This window comes from Lepidochelys olivacea (assembly GCF_965140295.1).
Source record: "Lepidochelys olivacea isolate rLepOli2 genome assembly, chromosome: 2".
Taxonomy (NCBI): Eukaryota; Metazoa; Chordata; order Testudines; family Cheloniidae; genus Lepidochelys; species Lepidochelys olivacea.
In genome coordinates this window covers 4,187,102-4,213,970 of record NC_140412.1, presented here as the reverse complement: position 1 = coordinate 4,213,970, position 26,869 = coordinate 4,187,102, and the positions used below count along the sequence as shown (strand labels likewise).

Genomic DNA, 26,869 nt, shown 5'->3' with positions numbered 1-26,869 from the left:
AACTGTATACAGCATCCTTGCACTGGGAGAGGCAGGGGTAGCTAGGACAGTGGGAGAGCCCTATAGTTTGGGGGTTACAGGAACATACTGGGGTGAGCTTTCTCCGCCTCCAGCTCTGAAGTACAAAGATGGGAATCTCTCTGCCAGATGAAACCTAACTACAGGTCCTGGCCACTCACAGTCATTTAAGTCATGTTTGCTCCCAGAACAGACTCCTTTCCCTGCAGGACCCTGAACCCAAACAACAGCAGCATTGCAGGAGGAGAACCAGGAAGTGAAACCAGTTGTAAACAGGAAGTGAAACTGACCAGTCGTTTCACTGCCCCAACTGAGCGATGTTACACATCCACCTGGCAGACAGGGCATAGGCTCGGGTGCTGGTAGCACAGGGCAAGGGTGAGGCTAACTGTGGGAGTTCTCCTCTCTCTGGTTTGCTCTCCCGCTCCCTAGCACAAGAAGCTGGTGGAAGGGAACCTTTACGAAGAGGTCTCCACGGCCAGTTACTCAGAGAATGACATCAGCAACTCCATCAAGAACGGCATCCTGTATCTTGAGGACCCCATTGACCATGTAAGCGCCTCGCCCAGGCTTCGGTCTGTCTTTCCAGAACTAACAGCCACAGCGTGTGGGAGAGGGAAGGGTCTATAGGAGGGGTCGGCAACCTATGGCACACGTGCCAAAGACGGCACGCGAGCTGATTTTTAATGGCCTGTCTGCCAGGTCCCAGCTGCCGGCCCCGCTCACCCCGCTGTTGAACCCAGGCCAGGACCCTGGCAGGCAGCAGCGTGCCATGAAAAATCCTGCCCGCCCCGGCCCACTCTTCTGGGCCCCCCGCGGGGCAGGGTGAAGAAGCTTGGTCCTGCCGGCTGCTGCTGCAGGGCAGGCAAGTTCCCCCTCCCCTGCCTCTTCCCCCAGCGTGCTGGGTTCCTGCCCCTCCTCCTCTCCCTCCCTGCTGCCGATCAGCTGATGGCCCTTGAGCGGGAGGGGAAGAAGTGAGCCGCAGCATGCTTGCTGCTCTGGGGAGGAGGCGGAGAAGAGGTGGGGAAGGGGGGGTGGAATCAGGGCATATCCCCTCCAGCCCCCTGCCGTGAGCCACTCTGGGCAGGGGCTGGGAGCACCCCCACGACCCTAGCCCACACACCCAGCCCTCTGCCCTGACCCCTGCACCCCACACACACCCCAGCCTCCTGCCCTGATCCCTGCATCCCCCACGACCCCAGCCCTGACTCCAGCACCCCCAACACATATCCAGCCCCCCCATGCCCTGACTCCTGCACCCCGCTCACATGTCCCCAGCCCTCTGCCCTGACTCCTGCACCCTCCTCAAATACTCCCAGCCCCCTGCCCTGCCTCCTGCACCCCCACACATACCCAGCCCCCCCATGCCCTGACTCTTGCACCCCCCACATTCCCACCCCCACCCTGAGCACCAGACGGGAGCTCCTGCACCCCCCCCCATTCCCACCTGCACCCTCGCACCAAATGGGAGCTGCCCAGGTAAGCGCTCCACCCTAACCTCCTGCCCCAACCCTGAGCCCCCACCCTCATTCTAGCTCATGGCCAGACTGTACACTCCAACCCTCAGCCTGCTCCTTCACCCCCAGCCCTGTGCTCGGTGCACTCCCACTCTCAGCTCAATGCAGAGAGAGAGGACGAGAATGGGCTAGAACCAGGGAGAAGGTAGGTGCCCACTCTGTGTGGGCAGGGCTGGGATCCCAGATCGGCCGCAGGCTGAGCGAGGTTGTCAGCCGGGACCCAGGCTGAGCGGGGCCGGCAGACGGAACCCCAGACCGGCAGCGGGCAGAGTGGCAACGGGCTGAGCCACACAGCCCACTGCTGGTCTGGGGTCCCAGCCACCGGCCCCGCTCAGCCCCCTGCCGGTCTGGGCTTCTGGCTGCTGGCCCCTTGCCAGCCGGGGTCCCGGCAACAGGTCCCGCTCAGCCTGCTGCTGGACAAGGTGAACGGAACCCCAGGCCGGCAGCGGGCTGAGCGGGCCGGCGGTGTAAGATCAGCATTTTAATTTAATTTAAATGAAGCTTCTTAAACATTTTGAAAACCTTGTTTACTTTACATACGACAATAGTTTAGTTATATAATATGTAGACTTATAGAGAGACCTAAAAAACGTTAAAATGTATGACTAGCATGCGAAACCTTAAATTAAAGTGAATCAGTGAAGACTCGGCACACCACTTCTGAAAGGTTGCTGACCCCTGGTCTATAGACTGCACGTGGAACCAGGAACTGGACCTCATGGGGCAGGCTGGAATACCACTGCTTGGATTCCAGCTGTGGGGAAGGAGGTGTCACAGTCCCGTCCCCTCCAAGGTCTTGAATCCTGGATCTTCATCACAGACCTCCACCATGTAAGCTAAAGGAGTGACTCCATTACCCAGTAGCAGTAATAGGCTGGTATCCTCTAGTGGACTACTCAGTGGAGTGGAAACACAACACACGTTCTGGCAGTGTGTTACAGGGGCATCAGCAAGCAGCATGGGGTGAACTCACATGCCTGCAATGCAAGCAGCTGTGATCTCTGGCAGATGCTGACTTCCTTGGACACCTCCCTGCCCTGTACCCATTCCCTGGCTTCCTTGCTGCCTGGTTCTGATGCTTCTTTCTCCTTGGCAGACCTGGAGCCCACATTACTTTGTGCTGACAAGCAACAAGATCTATTACTCCGAGGAGACGTCCCGCTACCAGTCCAACGAGGATGAGGAAGAGGTGGAACAAAAAGAGGTGTGTTTGTGAGGAGGAAAGGTGGAGACTGGGGGGAAGACAGTGCTTCAGCCACCTTCAGGATTCACCTACAGAGCCACCCAAGTACCTGCAGCTGCATGTACCCCTTTGGGTTGTGCTTCTGCCCCAGCTCACCGGCTAAGGAGGGTTAGACCAGGTCAATGCTTGGAGAGAAACTGGCCAAGAAAAGCCCAGGTGCTAGTATTAGTTACTCAGCAGAGGGGTGCCCTTCCCCGATCGTGCTAAACCCATGGTGTTAGGGGCACAGATGTGTGTTTTTGTAAGAGATGCAGAACCAAGGTCCTGACTACTTCTGGCCATTAAATATCCCACTGCACTTTTCACACGGCAGAGTATTAACCTCAGGGTCCTGCTCAGATTCTGGTTGGGGCTATTAACTTTTGCCAACTAGATCTCCAGGCGGTTCAGTGGGACATGAGAACCTTTACTACCTGCCCTAAACGGTTGGGCAGCATTGCTGTGCGCTGTTAGACTGCTGCTGTGCTCCACCCCAGAGGTGGCCAAAATGATTAAGGACATGACACCAAACCCACTCTCTCTCTTTCCTTCTGTCTCTCTCCCCTGGATTTCTCTGGTCTCTCCCCGCCCCGCCCGTCTCGTCCTCGGGCTCTGCGCCTCTTCAGGAGTTTAACAACAACGAGCTGCACTTCAGCGAGAAGTGGTTTCACGGGAAGCTGGGCGGGGGGCGTGACGGGCGCCAGATCGCCGAGAAGCTGCTGCATGAGTACTGCACCGAGACGGGTGGGAAAGACGGCACCTTCCTGGTGCGGGAGAGCGAGACCTTTGTGGGAGACTACACCCTCTCCTTCTGGTAGGAGCCTCCTGCGGCGACCTCCGTACCGGGGCACAGGATCCCCTCTGCCTCCGGCACCAGTTATCCCCTCACATCGGGGACTCGGTTTCCCTCCAGTCCGAGGTGGTAGCGGTGGAAAGCTGCTACCATCTGATGACAAGCTGGTGGGCCTCGGGCCAGTTCCTACTGGACTAGTCTCGGGAGCCACCAGAAGGGGCGTTGATCCTCTCCCTCGTTGGCAGCCTAGCAGCGAGGCCGAGACCTGAATAGATCCCGGAGGCTGGGCTCCCCAGAGGCAGCCTGTCAGGGTCGGGGTCAGGGAGGGGATGCTTGCCCTGCTGCTCTCCCAGTTCTGTGGCTCTACCAAGGGCTGCGGTTCTCAGGCCTGTCCACAACATCATTCCCCAGCACTGCGATGACTGATGATCGGTGCTTCTCGGGGCATGGTGATGGCGCCCCAGTGCGGCTCAGGATCACAGACCGCAGTGCCATTGACTTCAGAGAGGCTCTTGCCTGAGTTAGGACCTCGGGATCTGGCCTTTATAGATTCCACGTGGGAGAGCTCCAGTGAGGGAGAGGTGGGCCTGACCCAAAGCTCTGAGCTAATGTAAAAAACCACAGCCATATACCTACAGCTCCCACATGCATCATCCAGGAGCAAAGGGCCAAACCACACGCCCCTGCCGCTGTTGGATTTAAAATAGCACCATGAGCTGTGAGCGGCCAGCTGGGTTAGTTGTGGACACCAGCTACTAGGGGGCAATATGGTCACACTGTCTAAGCCAGAGGTGGGCAAACTTTGGCCCACGGGCCACATCCAGCCCGCGGGACCATCCTGCCTGGCCCTTGAGCTCCAGGCCGGGAAGACTAGCCCCCGGCCTCTCCCTTACTGTTCCCCCACCCCCACGGTCACACCGCCACGCAGGCAGTGCGTCTGGCTCCAGCCGGGCAGCAGGGCTGCAAGCTCCTGCTGCTCTGAGCTGCATGGTAAGGGGGTGGAGGGGTCCCGGGGTGGGCAGTTAGGGGATAGGGAGCAGGGGCCAGTTGGATAGGTGTGGGAATCCCGGGGGGCCTGTCACGGGGCAGGGGTATGGATAGGGGTTGGGGCAGTCAGGGGACAGGGAGCGGGGGGTTTGGATAGGGGGTGGGCTCCCGGGTGGGGCGGTTTGGCCCCAGGGGGTGGTCAGGGGACAAGAGCAGAGGGGTTGGATGGGTCAGGGGTTCTGAGGGGGCAGTCGGGGCAGGAAGTGGGAGGGGGCAGATAGGGGATGGGGGCTAGGCTGTTTGGGGAGGCACAGCCTTCCCTACCCGGCCCTCCATACAGTTTCACACCCTGATGTGGCCCTCAGGCCAAAAAGTTTGCCCACTCCTCGTCTAACCCAATGTATTGCTCCAACATCCCTGATGGGTCGCCCGGCTGGCTGGCTGCTGTCTCTGTACCGGGCCGAACCGAAGCCCAGATCCAACCCCCGAATGTTGGGAGGCTCGATCCAAACCCTGCATTGTGACTCGGGATGTTTCCTTGCTGTCCAGTCGTCTCCTGCCCCCGCTCCCCCCCAGGACTAGTGCAGCGGGTTGACCTTCCTCGCCATCCACTGTGCGCCTGGTTTGGGCAGCAGCTGGGAGACACGGTTTGCTCTTGGTCCTGCCCCTGCCGATCCCCTTTTTGTCTCCGCTGCAGGCGGTCCAGCCGAGTCCAGCACTGCCGCATCCACTCCCGGCAGGAAGCCGGCACCACCAAGTTCTACTTGACGGACAACCTGGTGTTCGACAGCCTCTACAGCCTGATCTGCCACTACCGCGAGGTGCCGCTGCGGTGCAACGAGTTTGAGATGAGGCTCACGGACCCCGTGCCGCAGCCGAACGCCCACGAGAGCAAAGAGTGAGCGCATCACCTCTCCTCCCTTCCCCCTCTCCCCTCCTTGTTCCGCTTGCCTCTCCCTGTCCTTCCAGCCCTCGGTCTTCTCCACACAGCGCCTCTCTCCTCTTCGCCTCGCTTCTCTCCCCTCTTCCCCAGCGAGCACCCTCTGCCGACCCGTCCGGCCCGGATCCAGCACCCCCTGCCGGAGATGAGGTGTCACTGGGGCTGCACTTCCTCTTCGACCGAGGCGCTGTGGCCAGTAGAACTATTCTGTTATGGGGTGTCAGTGAGACACCACATCAAGCTCTGGGGCAGGAGCCTGAAAGAGGGAAGATTCTGGCCTATAGCCCCAGCCGTGGCCGTTTTTTTGTAGAGGAAGCGACCCCCGCAGGCCCCAGGGAACCAGATGTACCCTCAGCCGGCTCATTCCCTGGGGATACCAAAGGGGAGCAGGGGTTTCATGTGTAAATAATCTCAGGCCACATATAGCCAAGACTATGATCGCCGGCAGAACAGCACATGGGCAGTATGGGGAGTCCCAAAACACAGGCGGCTGCCGCTCCAGCCAGCAGGAGATTGCCAGAGGCTTGGGGAATAAAGCTTTTACCCTCTTCCTAGGCTGGGGGCACTACAAGGCAGCACAATTCCTAGTGGTCGCCCAGCTCTGATTCACACCTCCATGGGCGTGCAGCCGCACATTTGAGCAGACCTGATTCCAAGTGCAATAGATACACATATGTGAGCAGATCTCACAGCTAGACACTCAGCCAGTGCATTAATACAGGTAAGAGATCAGACGTGTCCCTGGGACCCCTGAAGGGTGGAGAACCAGAACTGGATTCCCATGTTCACTGCACATGGACTCATTCTAGGAGATTGAAAGGAGTCGGCTCCTCTCTCACTTGCTGAGTCAATGCCATGGCACAGGGTACAGATGATGCATTGCTCCTGCTGTGTGTTCTTTCCTGACCCAGGTGGTACCACACCAGCTTGTCCCGCCTGCAGGCCGAGCATATGCTGATGAGGGTGCCCCGGGACGGAGCCTTCCTGCTGCGCAAACGCAGCGAGCCCAATTCCTATGCTATCTCCTTCAGGTGAGTGCGAGCTGCCTAGGGTCTAGCTGGCAAGTTGGCCAAACCCATCACTGGGGCCTGAGCTGAGAAGCAGCAGATTTGTTTCTCTTGTAACCCACTGGAGTCAAAGGCTACAGCGTTCAGCCGTTGCCATCTCTCCTCCAAATCCCATGCTCTGCCATGTGCTTGCACATGATTTTCTCCAGTCTCATTAGCTGAGCACAATTGGGTTGGATGGGTTCCAGGACGAGGACCTTCAAGGGAAGCTGCTGCTGCAGGAAGTTGCACTGATGAGTCACTAGAGGTCCTCTTCCCTTCCCTCAGGACTGGCTGAGTTAGTCTACACTGCAGTTAGACACCCACAGCTAACCCCTGCCAGCTGACTTGGGCTCGGAGGGCTCAGGCTAAGGCGCTGTTAATTGCAGTGTAGACATTCTGTCTCGGGCTGGAGCCTGAGCTCTGGGACCCTCTCACCTCGCAGGGTGCCAACCCAAGCCCAAACATCTATGCTGCAATTAAACAGCCCTGCCCACCCGAGTCAGCTGGCACGGGCCAGCCATGTGTGTCCAACTGCAGGGTAGACATACCCGGTGTGCTGGGGCTGCTGCTCACTCGGAGTCACTACTGACTGATGACACAGCGTGCTGCTAGGAGGCAGTCGTGCCATCTTGTGCTGTGCGCTGTTCCCCAATTCCTGCTGTCCACCCCAGAGGTGGCTGCATTTCAGGGTGGGTGAAATGATTCCCCTCTGCAGTTTGTAAAAACAGAAGGCATGTCCCCCCCTCCTCCACCTCCCTGCCCAGCCCCTCCTCACGTGCCCTTTGGGGTGTGTTGGTAACAGAGCAGAGGGCAAGATCAAGCATTGCCGCATCCAGCAGGAGGGACGGCTCTTCATGCTGGGCAGCTCCGCCGAGTTCGAGAGCCTGGTGGATCTGGTGAGCTACTACGAGAAGCACCCGCTCTACCGCAAGATGAAACTCCGCTACCCCATCAATGAGGAGACGCTGGAGAAGATGGGCACCGCCGTGAGTCCTGGGGGGCAGGGGAGCCCCATTGAGGGCATCGGGGAGCATTGCCATGAGAATGGCAGGGCACCAGGGTACAGGGGAAGAGGGACAATGCAGCTGGGCAGTGTAGTGAATATGAGGGGGCTTTATGGCCGCCCCACAGAATCTTGGAAAAGCTGAACATGGCTGCATCTGGGGTCCCTAAACTTTGCTCAGGGGGTGCATTGGCGAGTTGCCTGGAGTCCCAGGGAGCGGCTAATCAGATTGCCAGTGCTCTAATCCTTATGGAGAGGTGCAGCAAGTGCGGACTACATGTCCCAGCATGCAGTGCTCTGGCTCGATCCTAGGGGTCACGCTGCCCTTGGAGGTTGTAATCAAGGTGTGACACACAGGAGAGTGGGCAAGAGACAGATATTTCTGTACTGACCCAGGTTGTGAGTTCAATCCTTGAGGGGGCCATTTAGGGACCTGGGGCAAAAATTGGGGATTGGTCCTGCTTTGAGCAGGGGGTTGGACTAGATGACCTCCTGAGGTCCCTTCCAACCCTGATATTCTATGATACTGTATCCGCACTGGGGAGGTTGTGTTTCTATGACCCCAGTCGCCTGACATAGGCCAGGGGTACAAAAGGAAATGCCCCTATCCCATGACAGGAGGAGCTCCCAGCCGACCGTCTAGCTCCATTAAGGAACTCTCTATTAAAATCTCCCCTTTTCTAGTGAGGATGCACACAGGTCCCTTCCTCTGTTCCTCAAACTGCCCCCCAGGAGAGGGGGAAGGGGGGAAGCTGTGGGCTTGCCTCCCATGTTACCACTGCTGCCTGTCCTTTGCAGGAGCTGGACTATGGAGCCCTGTATGAAGTGCGAACCCCTCACTTCTACGTGGAGGCCAACAAGATGCCAATGGCCAGGGTAAGAGAGCATGGGCCGGAGACTCCCCCCAGGTCTGCGTGGCACAGGGAGGAGTGGGAGAGGGATTCACGTGCTGCCTGGGAACTGGGTGATACTTTGTTCCGACTTGCTGCCAGTTCAAGAAGTGCCCGGGACCCCCAGCAGTCAGCCAGCCACCCTGGGAACTGCAGCCTCCATATCCCATCATGTTGTGCCTGTGGCATCCACCCCTGGCTGCCGACCCAAGTGCCAGACTCTCAGCGTTCCCTTGAAAGACATATGTTGAATCCCTTCTCCGTCGGTGAGCCCTGCAGAGCTGGCCTGGCTGGGAGCGCGAGAGCAGGGTCTCTTCCAGCTCCCCTCAGAACGGTTACAGCAGCTGAGCTCCAACGGCAGACTCTTTAGTTGGTGATGCAGGGACCAGAATGACCCAGCGTGACTCTCAGATCCCAGGCAGTGTTTTCAGCACTAGTAGCTAGAAAAACCAGCTCTTTATTTATCAGCAGCACGGGCCGGATCTGATGTCAGTGAGAGAATAAACATGGGAGCCCCCGGGGGCACTTATCAAATCACGTTTCAGGGCACCACTGCACCTTAAACTTCCCCTCCCAACAAGTGAACCCTTGGGCCGAGACCAAACACGGGACACATTAGCCCAAAGGGAGCTGTTTTCTGGTTATAATCAAAACCGTCTGGCAACCTTGAAAAGGAATCGGACTTGCCTGCTGCCGTAGATGGTTGCAGGAAATGGCAGTTACTCACAGTCTGTGCATTAGACCAGGAGACTGCATGGAGCTAAGTAAGAAGACCTGGAGATGTTCCAGAATCTCCCCTGCTCTGTTGGCAGCTCTGTAAGCCAGAGCGGCTGCCTCCTTAAGGCCTGAATCTGCCTCCCATACTCCCTATGCAGTCCCAATGGGAACTGTGGCAAGTCAGGCCCTTGATGATTATCCCAACAAGGAGCAAGGCCCGCTGACCTGTACCACGGCAGTCATGCTGTCAGAACGGCTGGCAGAGACTCTCGAAGCTCCAGCAACAGGCACCCACTCTGCCCACACTCAAGCTTTGTCCTTCTCTTCCCCCAAACCTGTCTGCAGAGATGGTGGAAAAACCTTTGACTTGCCCCTAGGAGAGCTGTGGAAATCTGCACTGATGCTTCTGTCTGGACACAGGGGATTGGGTTGACAATATGGCTGCTTCCAGCTGCATTATCACCCATCTAAACTGTTTATCAACACATGATATATATAGAGAGAGAGTCCTCGGTTACCTGAGATCAAGGCCTGGGGAGCTACTTTATATTCCTTTGCAGTTTTTTTTCTGGAGCATTCCCTCCCCAGGAATGCTGGCCTCGTAGCTGCTAAGGCTAGCATGTCTCTGCTCTGCTCCCCAGTGTACGGTGAAGGCCCTCTACGATTACAAAGCCCAGCGGGAAGATGAGCTCTCATTCTGCAAACAGGCCATCATCCACAACGTTGACAAGCAGGATGGAGGCTGGTGAGTTCTCCCTCTCGGTCGCCGCTTTCAAAATGTCTGGTCAGGGGTCCACTCCTCTCCTGACATTGCCCAGTTGTCCTGGAGGAGGGGTCCCCTGGCTAGAAAGGGCGTCCTTATCAGATTGCGGTGGGGCCAGGGTGTGGTGGAGTCAAGAAGAAAGGCTACGGCTCAGGATAACCCAAGGTGTCTGATGTCGCTTTGTCTGATTGCTCTCAGGAGACGCTCCTTTCACAAGGACTTACCCAGCTGCTCACGAGCAGAGGAATCTCCTTGCTGGCTCAGTCCCGGCTAGCTCACCACCCAAATTACTGACATTGGGGGCCTGTTGAGAGATCCCCCTTTTTCTCATGGGGGCCATCTGCATCCTGGCCTGAGGGGCTGGGCCCCGAGGAGGGGTTCTTTTACCAGAGCTGAAGGGACACCAGTCGTGCATCCCCACATACCACGAGCGGCCCCAGATGCTCTCCACCAGCAAGGTGGAATCCTTCTTCCTCACTTACAGTCTGGACATCTGATGGGACGCCTGATCCCTGACATGCCCAGTGCTCCGCCCAGCCAGGCACAGCTGTACCATCTGCCTGCTGTGAACATCTTGTGGTGGAGCTACACTGCCCTCGCCGGGAACGAGCTCCTCTAGGTTCTTCGCTCACCACTGGCACAAACGCTAACGGGCCGTGCTCCAGGCTGATCAGTCCCCTGAGCCACCCTGCGGAGGGTGGTCCAGGGGAGGCCAGCCTGGGGCTTCAGCTGCACGGGCCCATCACCCGTGACACAGCAAGTGCTGATTCAGCATGAGACTGATTGTGTCCACACTAGAAGGGCTGCAGCGGCACAGCTGCAAAGCAGAGACTTGCTCCAGCGATGGGAGGGGCTCTTCCACGGCTGTCGTTAATCCCCCATTCCGAGAGGCCGTAGCTAGGTTGGGAGAAGAATCCTTCCATCGCCAGCTGGTATCAGCGCTGGGGCTTCGGTCGGCCTCATTACACCGCCCAGAGCGTGACGTTTTCCACCGCCTGGAGTGATGGAGTTAAGCCGACCTACCTGTGTAGTGTAGGGCAGCCCCGAGAGCGCACGCTCATGTTACATCTCTGCCCTTCTCTGGCCCCTCCTAAATGCTCGTTAAGACTCAGCCCTGGGTAGAGGTCATAGCAGATGGCAGAAGTGAGGCAGTCAGGGGAAATGACTTGCCCAGGACACGCCAGCAGAACCAGCAATGGAACCCGGGAATCCTGACTCCCACGTCCCTGCTCTAACCATGGGACACCTGGCTAGTTACCAGGGAACCAAACCCTCCAGCGATTCTCTGTGCCCTGGTCTATGCCCCAGGCTTCTTGCAGAGTGGAGCTCAGCAGACATCACCCCGGCTTCGGCTGTGCTCCTATTACAAGAATTGCATGCCTTGTGCGTGTTGCTGAGACGTTTTTTAATGGCTCCTTTTCTGTTTCCCTGTTCCAGCTGTTCCCCTGACATTGCGTGCAGTGTTCACATCCCTAGTACCCCTGAGTCAGTCTGCTTGCCTTGTTCCTGTTACCCCTTCTAGGTGGCGGGGAGACTACGGGGGCAAGAAGCAGCTGTGGTTCCCAGCCAACTACGTGGAGGAGATCATGAACACACTGGTGCAGGAGCAGGACGAGTCTGTGAGTTTAACCCCCATGCTGGCTCCTTTCCCCACCTTCCAGCACAATCTGAGGGACCCGCTCGGCTGTCCCGGACACCAAGGGGTCAATTTTGTGGGGGTGAGCAAGTAGAACTAATAGGCCGCCCCTGTTGCTAATAAGCCAGGGGCACCAAACCTGGCCCGGTTGCCAACTTCCCTGGAGCCCAAGTAGTGCTGAGAATCCTAACCACCCTCACCTTTAGTGTCAAGTAGGGGCCCAAGGAAACTACAGCTCCCAGCGTGCAGTGCTCCATCCCAGCAGCCTTCTTTCCTTCTGAAGTTCATCTCACCGCTCCAAACTACAACCCCCTAATTCAGAGATGGGCAAACTACGCCCCGCGGGACCCTCCTGCCCAGCCCCTGAGCTCCTGGCCCGGGAGGCTAGTCCCCGGCCCCTCCTCTGGGCGGTGAGGCTGTGAGCTCTTGCCAGGCAGCACAGCTGCAGAACCGCGGCCTCACCCCGTGCTCTGTGCTGCATGGTGGAGTGGCTGGCTCCAGCCGGGCAGCACGGCTGCCTGTCCTGGTGTTCTGGGTGGCGTGGCTGTAGCAGGGGGGGATTGGACAGGGGGCAGGGGAGTTCGGAGTGGTGGTCAGGGGGCGGGGGTGTGGATAGGGATTGGGGCGGTCAGAGGGCAGGGAACAGGGGAGTTGAATGGGAGCAGGGGTCCTGGGGGGGCAGTCAGGAAAGAGAAGGGGGGTTGGATGGGGCGGCGGGTGGCAGTCAGGGGACAGGGAGGGGTGGATGGGGCAGGAGTCCCAGGGGGGCCATCAGGGGGCGAGAAGCAGGGGGGGTCGGAGAGGGGGCGGGCGCCAGGCCATGCCTGGCTGTTTGGGGAGGCACAGCTTCCCCTAACTGGCCCTCCATACAATTTTGGAAACCCGATGTGGCCCTCAAAAAAAGTTTGCCCGCCCCTGTCCTAAATGATTCCTCTCCCGCCTTGGTGTCTCTCTCCATCTGTCCAATACAGCCCTGTTTAAAACCTGGTTGATAAATAGGAGAAGTGGATTTCCCCACCTTTGCTTTCCTTAAAAACAGCTGCAATGATTTTGCTCCAACTTAGGCAGGGTCTAGGGATCCATTCTGGAAAACCTCAGTCCAGAAAGCTGACTCTTCAGAGCAACTCAGACGAGAGGTTAGATCAGAAACTCTCCTGCCTCCATAATTTTAGTGACTACTGCTTTCCAGCCCTTCTGCTCGGTATTGCAAATACAGCAGGAGAAAGGCAGAGACTGTGGCCTGAAAGCAGAAAGCAGTGGTCTGTCTGTCTCTCTGTATTTCTCTTGGTAACTGGCCTTTCTCTGCCCCATCCCTTCCTCTCTTCCAGTCAGCAGAAAACAGCCCCCTGGGGAACTTCCTGAAAGGGTTCATTGACGTACCGTCCTGCCATGTAGGTGAGTGTCTGTAACTGTCGCCCGTGGAGTGAGAGGTTCTGGAATGTATCGTTTCGGGGGAAGAGGGGGAGGCTATTTAACCATGAGACACTGCTGGAGACAGAAGCCTCTTTTAACAGGGGCTGTAAGGAGTAGCATTTGGAGTATTCACCTTCTGCATGGGTGCTACTCCTGCCTGGAGCACCTGGCTGGGTGATTCCTGCAACTGCCCATCTGGAGGCAGTGTGGTCTAGAGGATAGAGCACCAGCCTGGAACTCTGGAGAGCTGGGTTCTATTCCTGGCTCTGTAACTGGCCTGGGCAAGTCAGTTCACCTGCTCTTTGCCTCAGTTTCCCCATCTGTACAATGGGGATACTGACCTCCTTTGTAAAGTGCATGGAGAGCGATGGGTGGAATTTTCTATAGGAGCTGGGAATTATCATTATTATTAAATGAGGTCTGGTGGGTCTAAACCCGTTTCCTACTGGCTGGATTCCTACCTTGGATCCCTCAGTGTAGTGAGTTCTGGGGGGTTTCCTGTGAGCGGGGCTGCGGAGTACCGTGTAAAGTGACCAAAGGGAGGTCGGCAATGCCTTTACTGCGCCACAAGGAGCAGGCTCTGGAGTGTCCCTGTCTCACCAGAGCTTTGTAGCAGGCATCTCTGTGACGGTCGGCGGTGACTTCAGAACTGCTGGGAAAGAGCTCGCTGCCAGCCTGTGCTCTTGTGTGACTGGCTGAGGCTCTCCCAGCTGTGGCCCTGCCCAAGGCCTGCAAGGGAGCTGCTATCTCGTGGCCCCCGTTTGTCCTAGAAATCTGAGGGTCTCCGTAGCCAAAGGGACTTAGAAGGAAGGGGACTCACAAGGAGAGGTCAGTGCTGAGCACCCGCAAGCCCTAGTGGGGAGCTGAATCCAACCCAGAGGCAGATTTGCTGAATGGCCTTTACTACAGCTTAACAGTGGCCTGAGCTGAAGGCCCAGCCCGTTCCCATCCCTGCACTGCTGCCTCCCTTTCCTCGGCGGTAGATTCGAGCAAGCTGCCTCAGAGCTGTGGCCCTCTCAGGAGAACTGTCCGAGCTTTAGGGCCCAGTCCTGGGGATGCCGAGCATCCTCGGCCCCACGAAAGTCAGAGGACATTGAGGGACCTCAGGACCTCCTGAGACAGGCTATGAGATGCAGAGCCTCCCGTGTCTCTCTTGGCTTGATGTGAATAAGGGGGAGGTCAAGCTCAGAGCCTTTCGCCCTCTTTCCTCCCCCAGTTTCCCCTGGTGTGAGTGACGTCTCTAGGAGGTGAGTCAGGAATCACACCCTGCTTCAAACAGCTGGCCCAAGTGCCGTGGGTAGGCAAGGGCTGCACACGGCAACAGAGGACCAGGTTTCACGCTCAGTTCTGCGCTCTGCCCGAGGTGATGATGCGTCAGAGGAAGGAGCCGATCCCCTCTCCCCCCCGTGTGCAGCAGGTTGGAGAGCAGGACCCTGGAGGGGTCCTTTGCTCCACAGAGCTGTCCATTGGGAATCTCTCCAAGTAAAGCCCCCTCTGATATCCTTATAGTTATCTCCAAAGACGGGAGGAGCTCCAAACCATTTGTCTTCACCATCCATTCCCAGCAGATGTCCCACCCGTCCCAGGCGTTGGACGTGGCTGCAGACACACAGGAGGAACTCAACGACTGGGTGGCCAAGATCCGGGAGGCCACACAGAACGCAGACGCCAGGGTGAGTGAGAGGAGCCGTGCGCTTTGAGCGCCGGTGGCGTTCATTGTCACCATTAGAATGACCCTAACGAACGTCCAATGTGTCTCACAACGGTGGGGGCTGGGGCTCACTGTGGTGGGTGCCATGGTGCCCAGGAAGGCAGAGCGTTCCCCACTCCCTGCCTGCGGGAGATGCAACTCCACTCCCTCAGGCTCTAGCTTACCTTGCCGCTTGGGTCTGAGTGAGCAGTGAGCACTAAAGCTAAGGGGTAATGCCCAGACTTTGCCCATTCAGGGACCCACTGGCAACTGAAGGGATCCATTAAATGAAGAGGTTGTAGCCACCATCATCCCGAATATGGAGGTGCAGCCCTTGGGAAAAAAAAAGTTCCCAGCATGCATTCCTCCAAAGCAATCTCAGCAGAAGGCTGCATGGTTCCTTATGGAGCACAGAATGCTGGGACCTGTAGTCTCCAGAGGGCGCACCTCTGTCTGGAAGGGGAGCGTGCGCGTGGGCTGCATTGCAGGACTCGGTGGTTCCCCTGAAACGTCCTTGCCGCGGGTGAGGATGTAGTGCCCAGCCCTCACAGACAGGCTCTGCCAGTCCATTTGTGCGGGTCGTATCAGTGGCTCAGGTTTCGTGGCCTCTCTGCGTTCTCGGCAGTGACCTGAGCGCCTGCTTTTCCTTGCGCAGATGCAAGAGGGGAAGATCATGGAGCGGAGGAAGAAGATCGCCCTGGAGCTCTCTGAGCTGGTCGTTTACTGCCGCCCGGTGCCATTCGATGAAGAGAGTAAGGCCCCAGCTGCTGCTGCTGCGTCACTGACTGAGCCCTCCGAGTGGTGTGGCCAGTGTTGACGGGAATCAAACAGGCCCTGGGAAGATCCTTCCTACCCATAAAAACAGCTGCTCCCTCCAGGCCCTGCCTGAGCCCACGGCCATCCTGGCCAGCTCCGGTTCCCAACAGAACTGCCCAGCCCCAGCCCCGGCCCCTCCAGCCAGCCACCCATCTCCCCTCCAGGATTCAGAGCAGCCGAGCTCCATAGCAAGTGCACTGGTAGGTGGGCAGTGGGCCCCATGCGGAGGCTGAGCCCTGAGTTCAGGCAGAGGAAAGTTCACGGTGGGGACTGCCAGCCTAGGGAACAACTGTCCTCAGTGGGCATCACTGATGTGCCAGGCTCCAGAGCACCCTGATGCCTCCCTCGCGAGGGCCTCCAGTGGCCACCCGCTGACCCTGCCTATTGTCCTTGCAGAGATCGGCACAGACAAGGCTTGCTACCGGGACATGTCCTCCTTCCCCGAGACCAAGGCCGAGAAGTATGCAAACCGCAGCAAGGGCAAGAAGTTCCTGCAGTACAACCGACGCCAGCTCAGTCGCGTCTACCCCAAGGGCCAACGCCTGGACTCCTCGAACTATGACCCGCTGCCCATGTGGATCTGCGGCAGCCAGCTGGTAGCCCTTAACTTCCAGACCCCCGGTAACTCTTCAACCCCATACCCATGGGCACGGGGCAGTTCAGACACAGATCCACTCCCTTTCACATAACATGAGATGCTTTGCCCAGCTAGCTTTGAATGTCCTGAGCAATGGGGCTCCCCTCCCTTCCCTGGGGAGACAATCCGCAGCTGAATGGCTTCCCTAAGGAAGACCCTGCAGTCACGTGACCAAGAGCCAACCTGACACAATTGCCAGCAACCCCAGGGGTTCCGTCCCCTATACAGGCGGTTCCCACGCAGGGCTGAGTACGCATTGCAAGGTGCCGTTTGTGGAGATCCCGGCACCGTCTCCCATCACGGCACAAGGCACGGGTTTGCCTCTGTGTGACAGAAGTGGGGGGTTTAGCTCTCCCAGCCAACAGCACTGCCGGGGGCAGGGCCTTCTGCACAATGCCCACATGCCTCCACGCCGCACAGAGACGTCCTGCCTCCACGTTGCCTCTGGCCCCACAGGGGCTTCTCCCCCAGCTCATTGGTCATTGCCACTTGGATTAGTCCTCTGTCCCTTTCTCCGCGCGCGGATTGGTTTGTGCCCCTTTGAACGCTCCGTTGTCTCTCTCTCAGTGCGGATTGGTTTTTGCCCCTTTGAACAGCCTGTTGTCTCTTGCCGCATGCTGATTGGCTGCTGCCTTTGGGCTTCTTCCAGATAAACCAATGCAGTTGAACCAGGCCTTGTTCATGCTGGGAGCCCGCAGTGGTTACGTCCTGCAGCCAGACATCATGAGGGACGACTTGTTTGACCCCTTTGACAAGAGCAGCCTGAAGATCGTGGAACCCATCACTGTGCAGCTCCAGGCAAGTGAGAGACCAGCCTAGGACTCGGGGGGAGGATCAAGAGACCCAAGTCCTGGGACCTGTCGCCTCAGGCCCATCAGTCACTTAATATCTGTCTCTTTCATATATTGATACCGGGGGCCAAATCCTCATCTCCATCACACCCATAGAACCCCACTGCAGCCAGGAGGCCCGCATGGGGGTAAAGGAGGGCAGTGTCGACACGGGCGCTGATGACAGAGCGGCATATTTCACTGTGACCCCTCCCAACCTCACAGGCAGGGAGCTCAGAGCCTGCTCCAGAAACACAGGAGGCCCCAGTGCTTGAGCACAAGGAGAATCTCTGTTGGGTGTTAGCAGTATACAGCCTATGACACACAGCTGAGCAGTGGTTCCATCCTGTAGAGGGCAATGCCCCCCCCATATATATAAGACTCTACTTCCCTGCTTGTGTGACACACCCCCCCCCACACACATACACACACATACACATATACAGACTCTACTTCCCTGCTTGTGTGGGGTGAGCCATTTTTTATGTTGAGTCAGTAAAAGATGGTGAACTCAGGATGCTAGTGGGCAGGGTGAGCAGGGTCTGGGACTAGCCCCCCAGCTCCATGACTGAGTGTTTCTGCTGCCAAGAATTCCAATCAGGGATAAGCAGCAAGGCCTGGGATGTGACAGATGCGGGATCACGTAGCAGTATAGGAGGGCGCTTAGACACCACTGTGAGGAGCATGGTATAAAAACCAGTCAAGAATAGAATAGAATAGAATAGAATAGAATAGTGAGTGGTGCGGGGACATTGGAAAAACCCCTGAGGCCGGAGCGGGTGTGTACTGCTCCCATCCCCTGGGAGTGCGCTGCCTGCCCCCGCCGGTGCATAATGATTTAGGACACACAATGTCACAGCGGCGCCGCCCCTGAGGACAGAATGGGGGATCCCTAGTGAGGAGGATCATACCCTAAAGATGAACATTACAGAAACCCAGCACAGAGATTGAGTCAGAAATGAGGCAACTAGGAGCTGGGATCAGGAGTGGCGGAAGCTTCCTAAAAGTGTGGGGGGGGGGAACTGGTGCCCGAACTGTGGCTCTGCCCCCCATGCCACCCCTTCACCCTGAGGCCCCACCCCACTGCCGCCTCTTCCCCCCAAGATCCCACCTCCCATTCGCTCCTCTCCATCCCCCTGTCCCCGCTCTGTCTCTCACCCTTACGGCCGGTCAAATGTGATGGGGCCTGGCCCCCTGGCCCCCTCTGTTCTGGCACCCTTGGCTGGGATTCTGCAGCAGTTCTAACATTGCAGTCCGCTCGTCTCTTCCCGGCATCTCCACCTCCTCACCCCAGATCCTAGGCGCCCGGCATCTCCCCAAGAATGGCAGGAGCATCGTGTGCCCCTTCGTGGAGGTGGAGGTCTGCGGCTCGGAGTTTGACAGCAGCAAGAACAAGACGGATGTCGTAGGTGAGGAGCTGGAGGGGCTGGCGGGGAACAGGCATTGCAGAGAAGAGAACTGGGCCCTCTCCTCTAGCAGAACAGAATGCTCCTAACAGGCTCATCCCCCACCTGGCCTGCGCAGAAATTCAGCTGGTTCCCAGCATGGCTGGGGCTGTTCATTAATTGCAGCATGAATACAAGGGGCCTGACTTTGCTCTGCCACAGATTGCCCTGAGCCTCCCACATGCCATACACAGACCTGTTTGTCAGCCTCCGTACAGGAGGCAGCAGAATTCATGCCCTGAAGCTCTCAGGGTACTGGAAGCCCATGTGTTGGGGTGGCAAGGGGCAGCTCCCCCATGAACGGCCCCTCTGGAGCGGCTGTGTGGACCCTGGAAGTATGATGTAGCAATTGCCCTAATAAGGGGCTGTGAACCCTCAGAGGTGGAGAGGGCATCTGTAAAAGGAGCCATGTCAGCCCGTGCTCCCTCAGTGCATCTGCCCTTAAACTGCTCCCCTTGGGAGAGGGTGGATCTACAGGGACAGCGTGATCCTAGAACAGGGGATCTGTTAGTAACATCGTTCTCCCCGGGAGTAATGGAACTGATTTGTTTTTGAGCAGGTCCCACGCACTCCAGCAGGCAGCGGTGATGTGTCCATCCGGGCTGGTGTACCCTTACATGGGTCTGACACCTGCCACAAGGGGGGGGTGATGGGTCCCTTCAGACACACAACTCGGAGCGTGTCTCCAGCAAGTGCCAGTGGCGTGTGCCATGTACACACACACCCGCACCAGCCAACTCCTTTGCCTTGCCAGACGGCGGGCGCTCCCCTTTGTTCTCTGCTGGCGTAAGGCGTTCAGAGGCTTGTGTTTCTTGTGCACTGACTGCCCCCTTTTTCCGCCAGCTGATAATGGCCTGAACCCCGTGTGGCTTTTCAAGCAGTTCGTCTTCGACATCAACAACCCTGAGTTTGCCTTCCTGCGCTTCGTGGTGTACGAGGAGGACATGTTCAGTGACCCCAACTTCCTGGCCCAGGCCACCTTCCCCGTCAAGGGCCTCAAGACAGGTACAGGCTGCCTGCCACTAGCCCCTCCTTTCCACGCTTCCTCCCCAAGGTAGGCCTGTCCCCAGAGCCAGCTCCGCATGGGGATTTCCTCACCCCAGGACCCGGCAGGCATCTGCCTGTTCAGCTGGCAGTGCCCACCCCTCCCAACTCTGTCCTTACCAGCAACCCCCTGATGCCCCAAACCTGCCAGCTTCCTCCCTTCCCAAATGTGTGTGTTGCTGTGAGATCTCAGGTAGGACAATGTGTGAGCTTGTCGGGTTTGCAGGGGAGTGTGCAAGAACATCTGCATACGCACAGGAGTGTGCGTGTGAGCGGGAGGTCGGTCCTGGCTGCTTTCCTCTGTGCCCGGGCATGTTGGGAGGGCAGTGCGGGTGCTGGGATGGAGCCATGCTGACTGGGTTGTTATCACCCCGCTGCTGCCTGCAGGCTACAGGTCAGTGCCCCTGAAGAACAGCTACACTGAGGACCTGGAGCTCTCCTCCCTGCTCATCCACATCGAAATCATCAACGCCAAGGTGAGTGCCCTGTGACGCGACTCACCCCACCAGGAGCTGCCTGCTCCCAGCATCAGCTGGTGCCTTTAAGTCACTTGCCTCCTTTGGTCGTTAGCCAGCTCCCGAAACTCCCTTCTCACCCAGCCCCCTAGCTCTGACTCCGAACAGCGCTGCAGAGCCAGCTCGCCCCTGCCTCGCCCTGCAGAGCTGCCAGCCTCTGAAGGAAAGGACTGGCTAGGAGAACTGAAAACAGTGATGTGATGTCTGCACCATAGAGACCCCTCCCATCTCCTTCCCCTGCTGACAGGCCTTGGGAGCTCAGGGCACTGCTGGGGCATCTGAGCAGCCCACGCCAGCTGACTGAAGGTGAAGCTCAAACAGCCAGAGGAGGGCCAGCTTATAGCATTCAGCAGGGTAGCCTCATCTTTCCTGCAGAGGTGTGGCCCATGGAGACCACAAGTCCCAGCATGCAATGCAGCTTCTGGCTTAGTTCCCCTAGGAACTCTGCATGCTGGGATCTGTAGTCTTCAGAGGCCACACCGCTATCGCGATGTGAGTGTGGTGGGTGCCAGCTGAACGTGGCTGCTGGTGAGGTACCCATGTGGCCTGTAGCTGGACAAAGGAGGGATGCCCCGATTGAGGGCCTAGGCCAGGGGTTCTCAAACTTCATTGTACCACGACCCCCTTCCGACAACAAAAATTACTACACAACCCCAGGAGGGGGGGCCGAAGCCTGAGCTTGGCTGAACCTCCCTGCCCTGGGTGGGACCAAAGCCAAAGCCCAAGGGCTTCAGCCCCAGGAAGGGGCCTGTAACCTGAGCCCCACTACCCAAGACTGAAGCCCTCTGGCTTTGGCTTTTGCCCCAGGCAGTGGGGCCCAAGCTTCGGCCCCAGCTCCAGCAAATCTAAACCAGCCCAAGCAAGCCCATTAAAATGGGGGTGGCGGTCCACAGTTTGAGAACCGCCGGCCTAGGCACTAAAGAGCGCCCACACTGCACTAGTTGGATATACCCCTTGTGGCTTGGTACTGCTCACTCACCGGTCGCAGAGGGCGCTGCGGAGCAGCGTGAGGCACTTTCACTCCCACGCAGGAGCTGAGCACTCTGCATTCCTCAGTGCTGCCAGCCAGTCGGGCTCAGCTGTCCTGGGCAGCTGGAAGGTCCCCAGGGGAGAGTGTCACATAGCAATAGTGGTTAGAGTTGCTGGGTTCTGCTTACTGCTTGGGCACTCACTTACATGTGGCCTTGGACAAGGCCCTTCCCCTCTCTGCCTCAGTTACCCCATCTGTGAAATGGGGAGAATGGTTCCACTGCTGTCCTAGCTCACAGGGTGGGCTGTGAGGGTTAATTAAAGCATTGGGTTAATTGACTGGGAAGGGGCATGCATGTCACTAAATGATGGGGCAGTTTGGGACATGGATCCCTATTAGAAACTATGCTGAGGCAGGCAAACTCATGCCACTTGTGATTGAAAGTGATTCTGAAGCCAGCCGTCTAGTTCTGGCACAGCCTCTCTTGCCTCATGAGAGTGTGTTTCTCGAGGTGGGACAGGGAGGGCAGGCTGGTTGCTCAGCTCCTGACGTGCCCCTCTCTGTGCATCTCCTTGTCGCAGGAAGAAGACGAGGAGAACCTGTACTCCTCCATCCAGCAGTTGCGTGACCGAGCCAGCGAGCTCTCCAACCGGGTCTCGAGCTTTGAGCACAGCAACAACTGTGACTTGCGCCACCAGCAGTGGCTGGACGAGCTGCGGGCGGCCAAGGAGCGGCTGGTGGAGCTGACCGAAGTGCGCAATAGGAAGTGAGTCCCAACCCCACGTAGATAAACCCCATCCACCCACCCCGGGGAGCTGGGATAGAACCGAGCTACTTCAGCATCAAAAACACAGGCTGCTGCCCCCGCAGCTAAGGGAGCGCTCCCTTAGCTATAGTAATAGTAGGTCCTTTATCCACTCTGTAGACCAGCCACTGGAGGGCAGTGTGATTACACATGCACTCCTCCCTCTGCTAAGACAAGCATAACTGTCCTCTCATGAAGTGACAAATCCCAATCCCTTAGAGAGCAGCTGTGAAGCCTGCAGACATCTGCTGTCTTCTCCCAGGGGGCCATGGCTAACTGTCCAAAGCCACCTTACACTTTCTTTCCCCCTCCAGGCTGATGGAGAAAAAGAAGAGAGATCGACAGATGGCCAACAAGCACAACTGAGCCAGCCGCGGGGCTCTCCCAGCTGGGGCCCTCTGCTGGGGAGCCTGGAAATTCTTGCCCGCAGGAGATCTGGCCGCTGATACCAGCCATCCCCCAACAATCCACCTTTCCAGCTGGCTCACTGCCTATCACCCTGCATCAGTCAGCTGCCCTGGGGGGAAGAGACATTGGCTGCTAGAACTGCAGCACTTGCAGGACCTGGAGAGAACTAGCGGTGGTTCTGAAGATGGGAGTGCAGGGCTGTGTTAGCACCTTCCCTGTTGTAATAACCAAGCTTTTCAATGAGCTGGAAACGGGGTCACATGCCAGGGGGCGCAATACCTCTCAAGAGGATTCGAGCAGCCACCCGGGGCAGGGCTTCCCATCCACCACCTTATCCCCAGTCAGTCTGATCTGCTTCAACATCTGTTTAAATTTTTTTTTTTTTTTACCACCATGAGACTTCCAAGAGGGGGGAGGGGAGAGGCACATCTCAGGAGCTGTAGGTTCGAAGCCTTTCATAGCTCACCAGTCTGTGTTTGAGGTGGGGTCCCTAGGTGACATTTCTCTGCATTACGAAACCACCGCAAGCCCCGGCGCCCTGGGAGTTCCAAGGGCAGCCGGGGGTGACTGCAGAGCAGGATCGAGGGGCATCGGCCGAGCTGTGTGTGGTCCAGGGGGCTGCGGGTTATAATGGAGGGGCATCGGCCGAGCTGTCTGTGGAGCCCCTTGGACTGGATAACAGGGGCTCTGCTCTGTGCTCTGCCTGGCTGTCGCCCCGCACAAAGGTTAGAGGAAACCCTGCCCCCTATTTATTTATTTATTGGGTGGTTGGTGCTCGATCCCTTGCTCCGCCACCCTTTAGGGTTGGGGTGACACTTGCCCATGTGTTGCAGCTCTCCCTGAGCCTGCAGGGCCTGGGGAGCTGCTGTGACCCCCAGGCTCCTGCTCTGCAACGAGAGAAACAGCTCTAAATTTCCCTGCAGGCATTCCCAAATGGCAGCCAAAGGCTACTACCAGTCAACCGGACACATTGCGGGGCAGAGGCCCCAGCGTATCACTGGAAGCCTCAGGCTGAATGGCCGAGAGCCGGAGCCACACAGCTGCGGGGGGTTCCCAGCCCCACACCAGTAAGACAGGCACATTCCCATTCCCCCTTGGTGGAGTTCATAGTGTTCAGAGGGAATCATTCCCTCCTCCTGGAGCAGATCAGAGCCTGCGGAGCTGACCAGCCCCACGCTGGTGAGTGGCGTACCTGGTTCTGCCTTGCCTTGTGTAGCTGAAAGGGCTGAAAGGTCAGGGCGTTCTTGTCATTGCAGCTGAAAGGGCTTTTCACCTGTGCATTATGCACTGCCCATCGCCTCGTTAGCTCGTCGAGCAGAACGATGTAGGGAACGGGGATGAGGAATCAGTGGACTGAGAACCAGCCGGACTCTGCACGTCGCTAGGGCTTTCCATCTTCCCATTGCCGGACATCTCCACAACCCCCAGCAGGGAGGCAAGTCAGTATCATTCACCCCACCGGACCAACCAAGAAACCGAGGCACAGAAAAGGGAAGGGGGCACGCAACAAGTGAGTGGCTTCGGAGCCAGGCATCCAAACAATCGTGCTGCCTCCCTGCAAGTTTGAGTTGGCCTGAGAAAGGACTGTCAGCGGGCATGATCACACAATGATGAGGATTAGGCACCACAGACAGGAGCCCGGCTCACTCAGACCCACTTCTGAGCCCCTGCCTAGGGCAGGAACACAGGCTGCCCCGCCCTTCGGGTGTCATGTACTAACAGCTGGGATCTCCAGCGGATGCCAGTATGTAGGAGATGCTCGCTGAGCCAGTGCTGAGGTTTCCACGCCGCTTAGCTGTACAGGGAAGATTTAGAGCCAGGAACTGTGCGGGGATCTCGAGAAATAGCTGCGATTTCTTTTTTCAATGTGTGTATAAACCGTGGGGAGGCTTCTACGACCAGCCGCAGTATCAGAGCATGTGGAAATTATGCACTGTCCCCTGAGAGACCCCACAGGGTGAGGGAGGGGAGTCAGGCCTGGGCAGAGCTCCATCTGCACTCTGCAGGGGCGGGGGGACAGTCGCCTTTCAGAGCAGATGTAAAACCAAGGCCCTGACCACCCACAGTCACTAAGTGCCCTGGGCACGTTCCTTTGTTGTTGTTATTACGAATCCCATCTGTGGTGCCGTAAATAGAGGGCGGAAGGGGAGGGTTGACCTGACACCAGCCCCCTTCCTCACAGGGCTGACAATCTAAACTCAAGTGACCCAGTCACTGGAGCTTGCAGGCCACATTTGGGGAAGGTGGAGGCAAAGGGAGCTCGGCCTATGATCCTGGGGAGGTTGTTCCAGGCATGTGGCGCAGGATGGAAGAAAGTAGGAGATGGGGGTGGACAAGGGCAGGAGGAGGGTAGGCATGAAACTCCAGCTCAGGTAACTACATTCTGCCAATCTAGCATGCCCAGCACAGTTACAGTCAGAGAGTTTATCCTTGCTGGCCCTTCTTTAAACACTGTTGTGTGGTGTTGCTGTGTGCTGTTAAACAGCTGCCACATCCCACCCCAGAGCGGGCTGCATTTCAGGGATCAGTCTATAGAGCACTTTGGGATCCTTCAGGATGAAATGTGCTATATTATTAATTATTATTTTATTTGTATGACAATAGCTGATATCAGGGCTGCATTGTGCTAGGTGCTGCACAAACACATAGTTACAGGCAGTCCCTACCCCTAAGCACTTGCTAAAGAGACATTGCAGGCAAAAGGTGGGAGGGGACACTGAGGCACAAAGCGATGATGTGACTTGCTCGAGATCACCCGGCAGGTCAGTGGCAGAGCTGACCATAGATGCCAGTCTCCTGAGTCCCTCCTGCTGGCAGTGCAATCCACTGGTGCCATACGCTGCTACACAAGGGAGCCGGAAAGAAACCGAACGCCCAGCTGAGATTCCCCTGCCCTCCCAGCCACTACAGATCCCTGCCATTTCATCGCTCCTACATAAATCCCTTCTTTTTAAAAACAGTACCTCTGATCTGAGAGCAGTGAAGTGGCACGTGAAACCCCTTCTGAGGAATCCCAGACAGAACTTCTCAGCCTGCCAGAGCCTCAAAGGGATAAATAACAGGAGGAGAGCAGGAAACCACTTTGGATTCATGCCTTGTGTTGTGAGGGGTTGTCTAGCCTCTCAGCTCCGAGATTCAGCATCCCAGGGGTCCAAGAAGAAGGGCCCCGTGTCTGCCCAGCTCTGGGATTGTTGTGAATGTAACATAATAAGTGGGGGGATGCCAGGAAAATGCCTGAGGTGCCTCAGTGGGCCAGATGCAGCCATGGTGTAAGCACTGAAGCCAATGGAGTTGTGCCCACCTCCCCCAGGGCTGAATCTGACTCGATATTTGTTTTGGACCCATGTGGATGATAAGGGGGGAAGCCAGATGTTGGTTCCCCTTCCCTGTTATATTGGAGGTGCACAGTTGTATGTCAGCCCCTGGAAAGTGCTAGGAGATACTGGCTCTAGGGCAGGTACTGACGTTTCCAAGAGTGGCTAATAAAAGAAGCACAAGGGAGCCAGCAGCTGGAAGACTGGTCTTTGCAGCAGCTTCAGGCAGGCATCGGGTCAGGATGTTATTGTAGGTCTCATGCAGGAGGATAGGGTGTCTCTATGGGGGATCCGGCATCCTGCTGGTGTCACTGCAGGGAGAGCCATGAATTCTTTGTATGAAAATAAATCTATTTAGCCAATATTTATACACACAGGGGTTGGTCTTGTTTTCTGTCGGCGCGTTGCCCCACTTACCCCAGCGACCTCTACAGTCTCTGTCCGCTAGCTCTCAATTCTGGATTCACAGCAGGACATTGGCCAAGTGCAGCCCATCATTTCCCTCATCTGTAAGGAAAAGGGGCAGCTCCAGGTTCAAATCCCACCCCAGCAGACAGGTTGCTCAGACCGAGAGAAAGACGCCCTAGCTCTGTTCCTGGCCCCTGTGGGGATTCAGTTAACATGCTGCTTACTCTCCTCTTATACGTTATTAATGAAACTGCACCAGTCCCACTAGACACAACCCCTGACCCTGAAGAGAAGTGGAAGACAGGGAAGAGAAAAGGACTATATTGAAGACAGACACTGAGAAAGGTTCACTCCTCAGACCCCATCCCATCCTCTCACCACTAGGAACTTACATCATTTTCCATGGGTGACGCGTGCTCTCCCCACTCATCTAAAAACCATGGGGAAAACATCACAGGGATGTTAGAGACTAACCAATTTATTTGAGCATGAGCTTTCGTGAGCTACAGCTCACTTCATCGGATAGCTCACGAAAGCTCATGCTCAAATAAATTGGTTAGTCTCTAAGGTGCCACAAGTACTCCTTTTCTTTTTGCGAATACAGACTAACACAGCTGTTACTCTGAAACATCACAAGGATGGTCAGCTCCTCACCCAGCCCCTGGCCTGGGTTTGAGTGTGCTTTGGCTGCTCATGTGTCCCTGCAGACCAGGAATGACTCTGTTTGCAGGTTTCAGAGGGGTAGCCGTGTTAGTCTGTATCAGCAAAAAGAACGAGGAGTGCCACAAGTACTCCTCGTCCTGTTTGCAGGACCTCTCGCTGTGTCCATGCTGGGGTTTGCATAAACCCATAAACATCAGCAGACGGGCCACCCAAAGGAGCCCCCGCATGGCTGAGCCAGTGGCATGGGCAGCGGGCTGACTGCATGCACACGCACATGGGGCCAGCCCTGAGCAGCAAGCGGGCTGGGGACAGAGCGAGTGAGTGTGATGGAGAACGGAGAGAGGCTGAGAGTGAGAGAAGAAGGAGGGAAGGGGGG

General features: G+C 57.1%; 1 protein-coding gene across 1 annotated transcript in view; it reads left to right on the top strand.

The window, feature by feature from the left end:
• The window catches only part of LOC311516482 (1-phosphatidylinositol 4,5-bisphosphate phosphodiesterase gamma-1-like), a 78,909-nt gene extending 53,124 nt beyond the window's left edge, over positions 1 to 25,785 (top strand). The window contains exons 14-32 of the mRNA XM_084620588.1: positions 451 to 570; positions 2,632 to 2,739; positions 3,384 to 3,571; positions 5,235 to 5,435; positions 6,389 to 6,508; positions 7,329 to 7,512; positions 8,328 to 8,405; positions 9,778 to 9,881; positions 11,422 to 11,518; positions 12,864 to 12,930; positions 14,458 to 14,621; positions 15,294 to 15,390; positions 15,851 to 16,075; positions 16,741 to 16,889; positions 18,216 to 18,330; positions 19,210 to 19,371; positions 19,798 to 19,886; positions 21,477 to 21,661; positions 22,015 to 25,785. Coding sequence (XP_084476714.1) covers positions 451 to 570; positions 2,632 to 2,739; positions 3,384 to 3,571; positions 5,235 to 5,435; positions 6,389 to 6,508; positions 7,329 to 7,512; positions 8,328 to 8,405; positions 9,778 to 9,881; positions 11,422 to 11,518; positions 12,864 to 12,930; positions 14,458 to 14,621; positions 15,294 to 15,390; positions 15,851 to 16,075; positions 16,741 to 16,889; positions 18,216 to 18,330; positions 19,210 to 19,371; positions 19,798 to 19,886; positions 21,477 to 21,661; positions 22,015 to 22,066 — 2,505 coding nt within the window. The 3' untranslated portion in view covers positions 22,067 to 25,785. The remainder of the gene's footprint in view (positions 1 to 450; positions 571 to 2,631; positions 2,740 to 3,383; positions 3,572 to 5,234; positions 5,436 to 6,388; positions 6,509 to 7,328; positions 7,513 to 8,327; positions 8,406 to 9,777; positions 9,882 to 11,421; positions 11,519 to 12,863; positions 12,931 to 14,457; positions 14,622 to 15,293; positions 15,391 to 15,850; positions 16,076 to 16,740; positions 16,890 to 18,215; positions 18,331 to 19,209; positions 19,372 to 19,797; positions 19,887 to 21,476; positions 21,662 to 22,014) is intronic.
• Positions 25,786 to 26,869: the final 1,084 nt, after the last annotated feature.